Raw genomic sequence first — 16,605 nt, forward strand, 5'->3', positions numbered from 1 at the left:
GGAGCGCTGGGGGACCTCGCTGGGACCAGTGGGACACTCGGACTCAGGCCATAGGCGTTGGGTGCAGTGGTGGTTCCAGACGTCTGGTTTCTTTGTCGTAAGCAAGCACACTCTTTTTTGGCTGTTTTTTTTTTAACAGAGCTGCTTTTCACAGGAGATCCGGTCTTTGTTGAAGGCAGTCAGTCCTCCCAGGTTCTGGAGGTTGCTGACTGAAGGACGGGGCGTCTTCTGGCGCAGGTTCTCTGGAAATTGTTGACTTGCCGGTAGGCATGGGGCCAAGTCTGTTCTCTGCAGTCTCCTCTGCTGGGAGTAGTCTTTTGTCCTTCTTTGCAGGTTGCGGGAAATCTCCCTTCCTGGTTCAGGGCTGCCCACTAAATACTCTATTTAGGGGTCTGGAGTTCAGTAGCCAATGGGTTACTGACCTTAGGGTGACCACACCCTTGGTGTGCTCACCCCATGTGGGGGAGTGAGCACAATCCCTAATCCTAATGCCATAGCGTCACTAAATAGTGGGCTTAACCTCTCCTCTCCCACCTGAGGGGTGGGGTTGGCAAGGTGGACACACCTTCTGGGCTGGCTAAGTTTTCCCGCCTGTCTTTCCACCGAAAAGGTGGTAAGACAGGAAGGGGGTCTGCTCTTGTTAACAGGAGAGGCTGGGGTCATTTTACAAAGGCAGCAAGGCCTTTGAAGCTCCCCTTCCACCGAAGGCCCTCCCTGGCCTGGGTGAGGTGTGACCACCTCCTCCCAGGAAAGGTTTTGTTTCTGGGCTCAGGGAGCGAAGGTTCCAACCCCGGAGGTCCAGAAATCTTGTTGTGGCAGGCTGGTGTGTACCAGTCAGGGAACCTACCAGAGGCTGGTCGTTTATCAGGTGGTGTCTCTAAGATGCCGTCGGAGTGCATTTTTCATTAAATCCCACACTGGCATCAGTGTGGGTTTAATGTGCTGGGAAATTTGATACCAAACTTCCCATACAGTAAAGCCATTATGGTACTATGGAGTTCGTAATGACCAACTCCCAGCTTCCTAGAGTTGTCAAAAGCATGCTTCAGTACTTTTTACTCAATTGTTGAGCATCGAATGGACAGTTTTATGACGACGGCAGAATTTCTCTTGACACGGCTAATATATTCTTGTTGGAAATTAGTATTTTTAGTGGACTACAGGCTTCATATGCTGTATGATAAACCTGTTATCTGTTATGCAAGATGTATGAAACTGTCCTTGGCCATGCCACCAGGATGTATGTATATTTTGTCTCTAAGATTTATGATGCTTATGTTGGACTTGTTTGTTCATAGTGCGTCAACATCTGTCCCGTCTGCCTACTATTGACCCCAACACTAGAACTCTTCTCTTGTGTGGATACCCCAACGTTGGAAAATCTAGCTTCATCAATAAGGTTGGTGTTGAATATTTGTTTGGAAGTAGTGATTGTGTCTAACATTGCTGCTAATATTTTTCTGATGCAAAGATTTGTTTCTATATTTCCTTGAGAGTTTACAGTGGCATATACTTAAATGAACATTTTCAAGGTTTTTAGGTCTCTCCTAGCTATTGCGTAAGCGATGCTCTGCGAGACATTTAGTAAGGGGCTTTTGAAAGTGCTCCCAAAGACTGCAGGCGGATTGGGTACAGGGCATGTGCGCCGAGCGCGCCTACCATTTGTCAGCCTGCGTGATCACTTTCGCGGCCGCTTTGATGTTCTCAGTGAACCGCGCGGCAACTGAGAACATCAAACGGGCCGCGAAAAGTGAGCCTAAAGACTGCAGGCACATCGGGTACAGGGCATGTGCGCCGGGCGCGCGCACAATTTGTCAGCCTGCGTGATCACTTTCGCGGCTGCTTTGATGTTCTCAGTGAGCCGCGCTGTAAGGCCGGTACAAGCGCTGCAGTTTACCCAAACGTTTTATCCAGCAGCTCGAGCATTAGATTAATTCCCAGTTTACTCGTTTGGCATGTTAACAGTACACACACAAAGCTGACAACATAAGAAATACCACACACAGAAATCCGTCATAATTTAAACTTGCTAGCTAATAACATATATTATACGCCTAACTCTAACATTCGCAGACACACCCAAAAACTCATTCAAATTACAAAATATACCATGTTTCACATTAGGATGTGCGCGCGTATAGTAGTGACTCAACATCTAATATTACTTTCCACGTTACACATAACGCACGTTCCACAATAAACATTTTACTTTCATTATCCAACACAAAACAAACAAGGCCATTTCTCAGTTTCAAAAAAACTCTAATTCTGCTTCACTTTCAAACAAACAAAAAAAATCCATCCAAGTTGCTCTCTATAAACGCACACATGTCCCCACTGCACCTAAACAGATAATATACCCAACGCTATCACTCTGCAACACGCAACAAATACAATATAGCAATATCACACTACTGGCTCTCACATTGCTGTCTCTCTCACACTACTATATCTCTCACACACCCTGCTCTAACTGCCACTCAGCATTGTGTGCATCACACCCACCATGCTCTCACTACCACACACACACAATACTGCATCTCACCTACCATGTTCTCACTACCACACATACAATGTTGCATCTCAACCACCATGTTCTCACTACCACACACACAATGTTGCATCTCACCCACCATGCTCTCACTACCACAATGCTGTCTCATACAAACTGCTGTCTATCACACAGATGTCTATCACATACACTGCTATTTCTTACACACACTAGCCTCTCTCACACAGCTTTAGGCCTCACACTGCGCCCTCACACAGCTTTAAGCCTCACACTGCGCCCTCACACAGCTTTAAGCCTCACACTGCACCCTCACACAGCTTTAGGCCTCACACTGCGCCCTCACACAGCTTTAGGCCTCACACTGCGCCCTCACAAAGCTTTAGGCCTCACACTGCACCCTCACACAGCTTTAGGCCTCACACTGCGCCCTCACACTACTTTAGGCCTCATACTGCACCCTCACACTACTTTAGGCCTCACACTACTTTAGGCCTCACACTCTGCTGTCTCACACACTCTGCTGTCTCACACACTCTGCTGTCTCACACACTCTGCTGTCTCACACACTCTGCTGTCTCACACACTCTGCTGTCTCACACACTCTGCTGTCTCACACACTCTGCTGTCTCACACACTCTGCTGTCTCACACACTCTGCTGTCTCACACACTCTGCTGTCTCACACACTCTGCTGTCTCACACACTCTGCTGTCTCACACACTCTGCTGTCTCACACACTCTGCTCAGTGAGCCACAATGCTCTCACTACCACACACACAATGCTGCATCTCACCCACCATGCTCTCACTACCACACACACAATGCTGCATCTCACCCACGATGCTCTCACTACCACACACACAATGTTGCATCTCACCCACCGTGCTCTCACTACCACACACACAATGTTGCATCTTACCCACCATGCTCTCACTACCACACACACAATGCTGTGTCTCATACAAACTGCTGTCTATCACACAGTTTTGTGGCGTGAATCTTTCTGGATTCACTATGCTGTGCATTATTCCGCAATCTGGTGGTTGGGTCCGGAATCGTAGTCTTTTCTCTCTCTTTTCCTTTTTTTTTTGTAGCCCAGGTGGGCGTCGACGTTATGTTGTTATGTTATGTTAAAAATACTTGTTACCGCGCACGGTCACCAATTGGTTTCATGGCGCTCAGAGACAGGTGGAGAAAGGACGCAGGAGGGTAAGAGGGGCTAATCGTGAGCTAGGTGGAACAGATGAGTTTTCAGGTATTTACGAAAAAAGATGTAGTCCTGGGTGAGCCGAATTGAGAGAGGAAAAGAGTTCCAGGTAGAAGGAGCAAGGAAAGAAAAACAGGCACCACTGTGTTTCTTCCGTTTAAACCTGGGAGTGATCAAGAGATTGTGAGCAGAGGACCTAAGGTGCCGTGAGGGAACGTGAGGGTGGAGGCTGAGAGAAATAAAGGCAGGGGCAGAAGCGGATAGAGATTTGAAAACAATGTATCCCATTTTAAAAATACAGCGGTGCGCTACCGGGAGCCAGTGTAGTCTTTTCAACAAGGGCCTAACATGTTGGGATTTGGGCTGTTGAAAGACCAGTCTGGCCGCCTGGTTTTGTACCAGCTGGAGCCGGTGAAGGTGGTATGCAGGGATCCCCACGTACAGACAGTTGGCATAATCAATACGTGAGGTGACCAGGGCCATAATTACAAGGATCAGAGCCTCCAAAGATAAAACCCTTCAGATTTTCCCAATTCTGCGAAGGTGATAAAAGCAGGCCGAAGTGACAGCGTTAATTTGGGGCCTCATCGATAGGTCACTGGAAATAATAACACCCAGGCTCTTCGCAGAGTTGACTGGGCAAGGGGGGGGGGGCGAGGGCTGGGGGCCAGAAATTGGGACTCCAAGGGTTCATGGACCCACCGATCAGGACCAGCTCAGTCTTGCTAGGGTTGAGCTTCAGCTGGCTGAAGTTCATCCACTCATAAATGGTGAGCATAATTGATTGAAAATTAGACAAGAAAGTGGGGAAGAGTCGATGGGAAAGATTAGTTGCAGGTCATCTGCGTAATTGAAAATAGTGACAGGAGAGTAACGGAGAGAGGCAAGAAGGGGCTGCATATAAAGGTTGAACAAGAGAGGGGACAGAGCAGAACCCTGGGGAACACCGCAGGAAAGTGAAATTTGGGGGGCAGAGAAGGAGGACAACTGAACCGATTGGGAGTGGTGTCGAAGGAAGGACCCGATCCATGACGGGGCCAGGCCCTGGATGCCTGCATTTTTGACACGGTCGATCAGGATGACATGATCGACCGTGTCAAAAGCGGCCGAGAGATCTAATAATACCAAGGCCTGGGCCAAGTTCTTGTCCGCCCCCTGTCTCAGCGCATCCATGACCGCTACCACCACTGCCTCCGTTGAATGGGCCGGTCTGAAGCCTGCCTGTTGGTCATCAAGGAAGTGAGTTTTTTCGATGAAGGCGCTCAGGCAGCGGGTGACATGAGTTTCCAATACCTTCCCCAAATAGGGGAGAAGGGAGATAGGTCGATAATTACCCAAAACAGCAGGGTCAGAACCGGGTTTTTTCAGAATGGGTACTACCACTGCTTTCTTGAAAGCATCGGGGACAGAGCCTGTAGCAAGGGAGCGATTGAGCAGATCAAGTGGAGGACCTGGACAGGCCCTGAAGGCATCCCTTAGAATGTGAGGGGGGCAGCAGTCATGGGGGGAGCCGGAACTAACTACCTGTAGTATCGCAAAGAATTCCTTTAGTGAGATAGGAGGGAGTTCGTGCAGACAACAAGGATTCGGAGGAGGGAGGACACTGACCTCAGACAGGGAAGGGGGGGGGGATATTATTTTTAATGATGGAGATTTTATCTATAAAAAATTTGTTTAAAGAGTCACACAAGGCCTGCGAAGGTTGAGGCTGGGCCGTGACACGGTCAGGGAGGGAGAGTTCAGCCACAATAGAGAAGATGTCTTTGGTTTTTGATGCAGAGCTAATGATTTTCTGAGAGTAGTAGGCGGATTTGGCCAAAATAATAGATTGTTTATATGATTTTAGTGGAGCGGTAAAGATGTTCTTTAATGAGGGGTCATAATTTTGCCGCCAGCGACGCTCGGCTTGTCTGAGAAGTAATTTATCCGCCTTTAGTTGTTCGGTGAACCAACGCTGTGCGTCGTGTGGGCGTTTAGATTTAATAGTTTTCACAGGGGCAACCGCATCGCTGGCTTGGGACAACCATTGATCTACGGTAGTGGTTTGGGAATTCAGATCGGAATAGTCCTTGGGGAGAGTGGTAGAGAGGGTCGAGTGAAAGAGGGGAATGTTGGCATGTTTCCAGTTTCGTGCCGAAAAGTTCGACACTGGTGGAGAGCGAGTTGGTAGTAAAAGTTTCAGTGAGAAGGAAATAAAGGAATGGTCAGACCAAGTGCAGGGGTAGACCAGGGGAGGGGAGATATCCAAGTTGGTCGACCATACCTGGTCAAGGGTATGGCCCCTGTTGTGAGTTGCGACAGAGATGTGTTGCAAAAAATTAAGGCCAAGTAATCTGTGAATTCAACTGATAAGGCGGTTTCATGAGGATCTAGTGGCCAGTAGTTAAAATCGCCAATGATCAGAATCCTTGCGGAATTAATGACCAACTGGGAAATAAGATCACCAAACAGAGATGAGAAGGAAGGCATGTTAGCAGGAGGGCGGTCTACTAAAACACAAATGAAAGAATATTTAGGTGACGTGAATTTCAGAGGGAGTATGTCAGAGTTTAATATAGGTGTAGTTGTTAGGGAAGTGAGTAGTAGTTTAGAGCGGATAATGGCAGCAACTCCACCACCCGGCCTGCCTGAGGTCCTATTAGATTGAAGGATATAGAATCCTGTGGGGATAGCGGCCAGGATGTCGGGAAAGGAGTCCTCATGGACCAATGTTTCTGAGAGGAGCAGGATATCAATGTTGCCATTATCCAATAATTGAAACACTTCGAGTTGGTGTTTAGGAAGTGAGCGGGTGTTAAGGTAAACAATCGAAATGGAGTGAGCATCAAAAGAGCTACTCCTGGTGGATGGGGGAGCGGCATTACAATGGAGGGAAGGGACAAGGGGGGAAGCCGGAGGGGTATGAGAGGGATGGGAGGCCAATATGCCACAATTCTGGGCAATAGTAATAGCGTGGGGGGCAAGAGGGGCGGAGCAGTACAATAAGTAAAGAGCCTGGGAGGAATAAGTAATACGACGGGCAGCATGCGTGGGCCCGGGCCTCGGTCGGCCGCGGACGGGCGCAGACGGGCTTGACTTGTGCGCGACTTCGGCGCGAAGTCGGCGCTCCCGCTGCGCTCGTCCGCTGCGCTTCCTCCAGGTTGTCATTTATACAGGCTGACGTGAACCACTAGACCGCTCACCTGCACGGTGTAGAGGCAGGGCGGAAGTGGTGCAGAGCAGGAAGTGGCGCTCGTGAAAAGGACCCTCCGCACAAACGGCACACAGCCGGGGCGGAACGGGGTCGAGAGCGAAGGTAGTGAGGTAAGCTGGTTACCGTATCAAGGAATGAGAGATGCGGGCGCATTAACACATAACACAATGTCAAGCTAAAAATACACAAACCGCTCGTAGTCAGCTGGATTGCAATTAAAAATTCATCAGCAGCGCTGGTACACGCCCGTGACCTGCTCGCCACGTTTGTCAACCTGCAGAGCCGATTACTGGGCAAGATATAGGCAGAGGCTCAGCAACCACTAGACTGCTCACCTGCACGGTGTAGAGGCAGGGCGGAAGTGGTGCAGAGCAGGAAGTGGCGCTCGTGAAAAGGACCCTCCGCACACCATTTGGTGCACCTTCCGTGACGTCGGCACGCTTCCTGCAGAAGCTCCCACTCTTTGGACGCCATCTTCAGATTCTTTTTTCAGCTGTTGGGTCTGGATCGTCGCGTGAAGCTCCAGAAGTTTTGGAGGAGAAAATACGCGAATTTCTTCAGGAAAAAACTCGAGAAGACCAGGAGAAGAAGATCATCGGAGCCGGGACGACTAAGAAGGAGAGGAACCTCGAGATCTTCGACATCCGACAGGGAATGCGCACACTGGGGGCCCCCTGAGCGCAGTAATGGACAACACACCATTTAAATTCTGCCGTAATTGCCACCACAAGTACGCGCAGAGAGACCAGCACCCGGTCTGCAACCTCTGTCTGCCTATCGACCACGGGAGCAAGGACTGCAACGCCTGCTCAGTCTTCACGCCGAAGACGCTGAGGATTCGAGAGAAACAGAGGATAGCTCACCACACGATGCAGGGCGAGGGCAAGGCCCCGTCGCTGTACGATCTGGGCCTCTCCACCGACGACGAGGACAACATCGCCGAAGGTCCAGATGACTCCACGGTCGCAGAGACCGATAAGAAATCGTCAGACAAGGTAGGAGAGTCTACGACCCCGAAACCCTCGAGAGGGCCTCGAAAACCTGAGGCTGACTCTCGAAAATCAGAGTCTAGAACCTCTAAGGGAGCACCGGCGTTGAAAGCTTCGATGACCGAAGGTGCGGTCCCCGAAAAACAGCCCAGCGGATCCTTCGAGAAGGACTCCCAGGCGGCGAAGACCAGCGAAAAAGCAAGGTCGTCAAAGCAAGCTCCCAAAAAGGGATCCTCTACTGAGAAGGAGCCGAGAGCCATTTCGACGTCGACGAAGCCATCGAAGAGGGCGGCCGTCACGCTCTATGCCGAGCAGGCCGCACAGATGGAGAAAAAGAAAAGAAGGCTCGAGGCCGAGATGGAGAACATCATCCAGAGGAAGAAGGACTTCGAAGACAAAATGAAAAGCTTCAGGATCCCCTCGAAGCCCACGACGGTCCTCGAAGAGTTAGAAGAACGCGAGGAGTTCGACGCCGAAGAGCCGCCGAAAACTCCGGAGCCCTCGGAGCAGGGAGAAGAAGAGGACCTCTATTACACAGAGGGTGATTATGGGGACCCGCGTTCGAGCTACGACTCTGGATCCTCGACGGCTCAAGACCTGGAGTGGCAGGACATCGAGTCCGAAAACCCGGAGGAGGCTGTGGAGACGTACCCCTCGAGGCCTTCGCCGCCAGATGTCATTGGGGCCTACTATGAGGTCGTCAAGAAGGCTGCAGCAGCTTATGGAGTCAAATTGGAGGAGGAGAAGGGTAAGGCAGATTTCCTGCTGGAAACCTTGCTCCCCACACAGACAAAAAAGCCACTTCCTGCCCATGCTGAAGAGTATTATGGAACAAGGCAAAGAGGCGTTCAAAGAACCAGCTACCTGCAGGTCAGTCATGCCAAGGACGGAGAAAAAGTACAAGTTCTCCTCCCAGGACCCCCCTTACATCCAGGGGACAGTTTCAGCAGACTCCATTCTAGCCGCAACGGCCAGAAGAAGGGCCACGACACAACAACATCTGGGCCACCACCTGACAAGGAAAGCAGGAGGATGGACCTAACAGGCAAAAAAATTGAGAGAAACGCAGCAATGCATTGGAGGATAGCAAACTCCAACCCCCTTCTGAACAGGCACCAGTACCAGCATTGGGACGAGAGGAACCAATTGCTCAAGCACCTCCCAGAGGAACACCAGCAGAGAGCTGCTTACCTCGTGGAAGAGGGGAAAAGCATCGCAAACTCGTGCCTGAAGACAGCCTTGGACGGGGCAGAAACATCCAGCAGGCTGATGACTATAGGAATCACAGAGAGACGTCAAGCCTGGCTCAGGATCTCAGGCTTCAAGACGGAGGTTCAAAACAACATCCTGAACACTCCTTTCAATGGAGAAACACTGTTCGGAGCCCCAGTTGATGAGAAACTCACCCACCTGAAGAAAGACAACGAGACGGCAAGGTCCATGGGGGCCCTGCAATTCAGGGGGATGAGAAGAGCACTCCTACGCGGAGGCCGAACGGAAGGGGTGGAAACCAGCAAGGACAACCACACCAGGCGTTCCACCAGGGTCAACAGAGTGACAACCAAGGTCACCAGGGCCAGCAGAAACAAAACTTGAACTACCAGAACAGAGGCCAGTCCTTTCACGGGAGAGGAAACCGACGGGCCAGAGAAGGAGGCGGTGAACAACCCCCCTCTAAGTGACTTCACACAGGAAAAGGTGCTCACCCACTCAAACCCTCCGAGGGAAGAGCATGGAAAAGCAAAGAGGAGAGGGCTACATGGACAAGACACAAAAGAACATGTAACACCAGTAGGAGGCAGGCTGAGATTTTTTCTCCGAGAGTGGAGGCAAATAATCACAGACAAGTGGATACTCCACATCATACAGTTCGGATACTGCATAGAGTTGAAAAAGAGACCACCTAACAGAAAGCCAAAGAAAAGAGAGCACTCGGAAGGGAGCTGCAATTGCTCCAAGAGGAAGCTCAAGAACTCCTCCTCAAAGAGGCCATCGAACCGGTCCCATTCAAAGAACGGAACAGGGGAGTGTACTCAAACTACTTCCTGGTGCCAAAAGTGGACGAAAGCCTAAGACCCATCCTAGATCTACGGTTCTTAAACAAATATGTAAAGACTCAAAAATTCAAGAGGTCATCCCACAGATAAAGGTCGGGGACTTCTTGTCCACCATAGACCTCAAAGATGCGTACCTGCACATCCCCATGAACAGGCAGCACAAGCACATGCTAAGATTCACAGTAAACAAGGATCACTACCAATTCACAACCCTGGCATTCGGTCTAAAGTCCGCACCAAGGGTATTCACCAAATGCCTCGCAGCAGTGGCCGCACATCTGCGAAGAGAGGGGATACACGTGTACCCCTACCTCGACGACTGGCTCGTAAAGGCAAGCTCTTACAGGACATGCAAAGATCATGCAGAACAGGTCACAAGAACGCTAGCAAGCCTGGGATTCTCCATACACTGGGGAAAATGCTCGATGGAACCGGAGCAAGTGAAGATCTTCCTGGGAGCTCAAATCAACACCGTCCAATGCAGGGTGTTACCCAGCGAGAAGAGGACACTCAGCCTACTGAGGGAGAAACGTCACTACCAGAAGGGGCGAGCTCTGACAGTGAGGACAGTGAGCAAGATGTTGGGAATGATGGCGTCATGCATACACCTGGTCCCCAATGTACGCCTGCAGATGAGACCACTACAAGAGTGGCTTCAACAGCAATGGTCACAAGCCACAGGAAGTTGGGAGGATCTAGTGGTTGTAACGCACAAGGTGCATGAAGAAATGAAGTGGTGGACCAAAGAAAGGATAACAATAGGGAAGCCTCTAACGCCACCGAACCCAACAGTGACCATCACCACAGACGCATCCCAGAAGGGATGGGGCGCACACATGAACAGGCTGAGAGTGAGGGGTCTGTGGAGCCCAGGGGATGCGGTCAAACACATCAATTACCTGGAGCTGAAAACAGTGTTGCTTGCCCTCAAGGCCTTTCAGAAACAGCTGTACAACCAGAAGGTGCTGATACAGACAGACAACACCACAACGGTGTTTTACATCAACAAGCAGGGGGGAACACAATCATTCCCTCTGTCAAGCTTGGCACAGGAGATCTGGAGATTGTCAATACCACTCAAAATAGACCTGCTAGCCATACACCTGCCAGGGAAGGACAATGTAGAGCAGGCTCAGCAGGCAGACTTGAGCATCCCACGAGTGGGAACTCAACATACAGAAAACAGAGAGACTATTCAGGAGGTGGGGAACTCCGACAATAGACCTGTTTGCAACATGCCAGAATGCAAAATGCCAGTACTTTCCATCCAGACAACCAGAGGCACTATCCCAAGGGAATGCCCTATGGATAAGGTGGTCAAAAACATTTGCCTACGCTTTTCCCCCCGATACCACTGATTCCTAGGGTTCTCAACAAATGCATGACGAGCAACATGACGCTCTTCCTGGTGGCACCACAATGGGCCAGGCAGACCTGGTACTCACAGAAAATGGATATGGCACAGGGTCCACTCTCCATGGAAAACTGAGAAGTTCTACACCCAGAGCCGGAGGGCCTCAGCCTATCAGCTTGACTCCTGAGGACTTAGAGTTCGCACAACTGAAACTACCAGAGAGCACCCATCTGAAATTACCAGAGAGCACCCTACGGGTGCTGCGAGAGGCAAGGAGGCCCAGCACACGCAAGTGCTATGGGGAAAAATGGAAAAGTTTCACTCAATGGTGCTGCAAGAAAAAACTCCAGAGAAGGCTGACCAAGGAATCAACGGCCTAAGATACCTCACACACCTAATAAAAGCCAAGCTAAGCTCATCCTCGCTGAGGGTACACCTGGCAGTGATTGTGGCATACACAAGAGGAGAAACCGGGAGAAGCTTCTTTACATCTCAAGTAGTGAAAAGATTCTTGGAGGGAGCCAAAAGAATAGCGCCGCCAAAAAGGATGCCACGCCCGCATGGAACCTCAATGTGGTACTGACAGAGCTCATGAAAGCACCTTTCGAGCCAATCCACAAGGCAACACTACAAATGCTAACAATGAAAGCGGCCTTCCTGGTAGCAATCACCTCGCTACGCAGGGTAAGCGAGCTCCAGGCACTAACCTTGCAGGAACCCTATATACAGATACACAGTGACAGGGTCGTAATGAGAACGGACCCACACTTCATGCCAAAGGTGGTGTCACGTTTCCATATGAATCAGAGTATACAGATACCGAGCTTCTTCCAAAAGACCACAACAAGCGCGGAGAGGGCGCTCCACACCCTAGACGCAAGAAGGGCAGTGATGCACTACCTAGAAAGGACAAAGGACCACAGGAAGACAAAGCAGTTCTTCGTGTCCTTCGCAAACAGCTTCCTGGGTAGACCAGTGAAAAAAAACACCATCGCTCGATGGATCGCACAAATGATACAATTCTGCCACAAGCAAGCAGGGCAGGAACTAACAGGAGGGGCACAGGCCCACTCGACAAGAAAGAAGGGGGCAACAATCGCCTTTCTGGCCAACACACCAATTCAGGACATATGCCTGGCGGCAACATGGGCTTCAGTGCACACGTTCACTAAGCACTACTGCGTGGATGTACAAATGAACAAGGAAGCACAAGAAGGACAAAGAGTGCTTCAACATATATTCAACAACCAACGCTCATCTTCCATCCAGCCGCCACAAACGGAACAAAACCGCTACAAAATCTATGCACAGCATATTTTTATTTTTTTTATTTTGGAAGTTTTGTATAGCGCTAGCCAGACCGCAAGGTATCGGAGCGCTTCACATAAGTACAAGGCGGTGCCAAAGAAAGCCAGCATAGCAAAGTACAATACAGTGCAAAGAGACATTTGAGGTGCACTCCAGGGTGAACCTATCTGATAGTTAAGGAACGATCAAGGAACAGGGTTTTGAGCGGACTCTTGAATTTAGGGAAAGAAGGAATAGTTCTGATGTCAGGGGGTATAGAGTTCCAAATCGTGGGTGCATTCCCGGCAAAGGACCGATCCTTGGTTTTTTGTTTTCGAGTTTTTAGTGGGATCAGGAGTAGGGTGTTAGAGCTTCTGAGGTTCCTGTTCTGACCCGCTTTTTTAAGTTTGGATGCCAGATATTCAGGTTTGCCAGTGTGAAGGGCTTTGTGGGTGAGGCAGGCTGTTCTAAAGTTCGCCCGCAATTCTATTGGTAACCATTTGAGTTTTTAGTGCCAGAGAGATGTGGTCAAATTCTTTGTTCCAGTGACCATTCTGGCAGCCGCGTTGAGGGTTGTTTTCAGAGGAGCCAGATGTATTTGGGTATTCCAGAGAGGATTGCAATCCCATAGTCAAGCCTTGATCACACCAGTGCTTGGGTGGCTTGTTTGAGATCACTGGGTGGAATGAAAGGTTTTATTTTGCTTAGTAGCTTCAGATTAAGGAAGGCGCTCTTAGCCTAGATCTTGATGTGTTTGGTTAGATCTAGTTTGGAGTCAAGTGTGATGCCTAGTGATTTGACCGCTAGGGAGAGATTCTTATTTAGCGCGTCAATATCTTTTAGCCATTTGATCATTTGTGGGTTCTCTTCTTTGTTCGCGATGAGGAGTAATTCAATTTTGTCAGGGTTCAGCTTTAGATGGTTGCTAGACAGCCAGCATTGGACTTCCTTTAGTGTTTCGTTGAGTCTGTGAATGTCTTGAGCCGAGGAGATTTCCAGATAGATTTGGGTATCATCTGCGTAAAGGTGGAAGGGGATGTTAGCTTTTCTAAGTAAGGTGGAGATGGGTTCCATGTAGATGTTGAAGAGTTGAGGGGAGAGCACTGAACCTTGTGGAACTCCTCTATTGACTGGATGAAGGTCGGATTCAAAGCTCCTCAATTTGATTCTTTGTGAGCGATTATGCAGGAAAGAGGAGAACCAATTGAGCACCATATCATCTAGTCCAGCCCTTTCTTCGAGGGCTTTGAGGAGAAGAATATGGTCAACTGTGTCGAATGCTGCAGATAGATCGAGGAGAATGAGGAGGCAGCATTGGTCTTGGTCCAGTGACTTTTGTATGTCATCAATTATGTTAAGGATTGCAGTTTCCGTGCTACACCCTTTCCTGAATCCTGACTGATGTGAGTCAAGGAGGTTGGTATTGGTCAAGTGCTGTGTTAGTTGTTGGAGAACACACCTTTCTAGTATTTTGGAAAGGAGAGGAAGATTGGAGACGGGTCTGAAGTTATTTAAGTCGTTTGTATCAAGGCCAGGTTTCTTTAGCAATGGAGTGACTTGTCCTACTTTCAGGCAATCTGGGACATTTCCGGTTTGTAAGGAGCTATTAACGATCCTGCACCACAGTGGGGCTAGGGAGAGTTTCCGTTTTTTGGTTAGCAGAGCAGGAAGGGGGTCAAGGGTGTGAGATGAAGGTTTCGAGATGGAGATAAGTTTGACTATTTCCTCTTCTAGAATGGGCTGGAAGAGTGACCATGGTTTAGAGTTTGGTGGTGGAGCGCTACCAAGCACCCTCCCCAGGCTGCTATGGGGTCGTGGAGCGCAGTTGATGACCAGAGAGCGCTCGATTTTGGAGACCTTGTCATTAAAGAAGTTGGCGAAGTTGTCTCAACGTTCTTTGGAAGCATGTCCGAGGGAGGAATCCGGCTTGGAGGTTTGTTGTTTAATAATACTGAAGAGCTCCTTGGGTCTGTTCTATGCGTTGTCTAGAGCAGATCGGAAATACATGGATTTCTTGTTCTTGATATGGTTGTTGTACTTCTTCCGGATGGATCTAAGTTTGTCTCTGTGGGAGATAGTAGGTACACTTCTCCATTGTCTTTCTGCAGCTCTTAATTGTCTCCTTTCTTCATTGGTGTCAGAGTCGAACCAGGATCTAGATGGAATGGCTCTGTTCTTTCTTTGTTTCAGTGGTGCGAGTTGGTCGAGGAGGTTTAGCATATTGATGTTGTAGAGTGAGGTATGGTTGGTTGTGGATAGATTTTTGTCGTTCGGAAGGAGTAGCTTTAGCCTATCTTCCATGACTTCCAGGGGAATCTGGGAGACATTTCTCGTCCATTCGGGGGGATCCTGCACCGGAGGCAGAGATAGGACTCTTTGATTAATGTGGAATAAGATCATGTGGTGATCCGACCAGTCCACAGGAAGGATGTTGTCGATTGTAATTGTGTCTTGTTGTGCAATGATGGCATCCAAGATCGCTCCTTTGTTGTGGGTTTCTTCGGAGCAATGTTGGAAAAGGTTATTGTCACAAATGAGAGAATTAAGCGATTGGATTAGGGCGTTGTTGGATACATTCCAACGTAGGTTGAGATCACCCAGAATTATGTGGTTAATGTCTTTGAGTGCGCAGTTGGCAATTAGGTCAGAAAGATGTTCCCCAAAAGTAGGAGTGTTGCTGGGTGGGTGATAGAGAAGGTGACCAACTAAAGGGCTGTTGTCCTTAAGCTTAATAGAGACCGATAGACATTCAAAGGAGCTATATTCGCAAGGGTCCATTACAGTGATGGAAATATCCTCTTTGTGGATGATGGCTATCCCTCCACCGCGTTGGTCTATTCTGTCTTTATTGATGAGTTTGAAACCCGGGGGCACTAACATGTCGAAGCAAGGTGGGGAGCATTCCTTTAGCCAAGTCTCCGTGATGAATGCAATGTCTAAGTCCTGAGAGAGGATGGCTTCGGCAAGTTCCGTTGCATGCTTAAGGGCAGATCGACAGTTAATGAGCATGCAGTTGGTAAGAATATTCTTTTTGGTCGACTGCTTTTCTAGAGGCGCCCTCGGTATGAAGGTGAGGGCGGGTGGGGGTCTGGTAAGTGTCACAGGTGTGAAATCTCTTCCAAAGCCCGTGATCACTTGAATCTTGGCGTTGGTGGCAGTTGAGGGATGGGAAACATAGGTGGAGGCTAGTTCCTTAGCTTCTTCCTCTGACATTGCTGCTGCAGATCTGAGAGGTCTATTAGATTGGGTCTCCACATCATTATTAGTGTATGTCTGAGCTTCAGATGTGGTGGGTAAAGATCTTGAGGGAGAATGAAGAGGGATCCCCTCGTCAGTTCTAGGGGGCCTTGGCGGTCGTTTCTCGGGAGTAGGTAAGTTTCCAGCACAGAAATTGAGAGTAAAAGAGTCAGTCGAATCGGAGGCCCTGTGTTGGACATGTCGGGGCTTACGAGTTTTATCAAGATTGGCAAGGATGTCATCTAGGCCACTGCATATCATTTCAAGCTGCCTCTCTAGTAGGGACAACCGGTGCGCCATATTATCCAAGGCTGGTGATGAGCAGTTTTGGGTAGGGGCATCTCGCGGAAAGGGGGGCCAGATCCCCATTAGGGGATTAATGCTGGGCAGGTCAACCGGGCTGTTCGTATAAGAAGCCCTAGGTCCGGGGGTTAGGTCTTGAGCTCATCCTCCGAGGGTCGGTTGGAGTGATGCGTGGGTCCGTAGACCGGGCTCTAGGGAGAGAGTAATGATGTTGGCGTGGGCAAGATTGCTGGGGTGGTGGGGCTTGGTCTTCTCTGGTATGTTGCTGGGGGTAAGTGGGCTGCTCTCGTGGGAAGCTAGAGTGATGGCGAGGGAGAAAAGATAGCGGGGGAAGCGGGCGTTGGTCGTCTTAAGAGAAAGCATAGTGAATCCAGAAAGATTCACGCTGCAAAACGGATAGTTTCTTACCTGTCGGTGTAGTTTTGCAGCTTGAAAGATCTTTCTGGATTCACTAGCGAACCCACCCA

The 16,605-nt window shown here is 49.5% G+C and overlaps 1 protein-coding gene across 1 annotated transcript in view; it reads left to right on the plus strand.

Moving 5' to 3' along the window:
- Positions 1-16,605, plus strand: part of GTPBP4 (GTP binding protein 4) — a 240,503-nt gene that overhangs the window by 64,036 nt on the left and 159,862 nt on the right. The window contains exon 5 of the mRNA XM_078663297.1: positions 1,299-1,399. Coding sequence (XP_078519423.1) covers positions 1,299-1,399 — 101 coding nt within the window. The remainder of the gene's footprint in view (positions 1-1,298; positions 1,400-16,605) is intronic.

Source organism: Lissotriton helveticus, chromosome 10 (assembly GCF_964261635.1).
Source record: "Lissotriton helveticus chromosome 10, aLisHel1.1, whole genome shotgun sequence".
Taxonomy (NCBI): domain Eukaryota; kingdom Metazoa; phylum Chordata; class Amphibia; order Caudata; family Salamandridae; genus Lissotriton; species Lissotriton helveticus.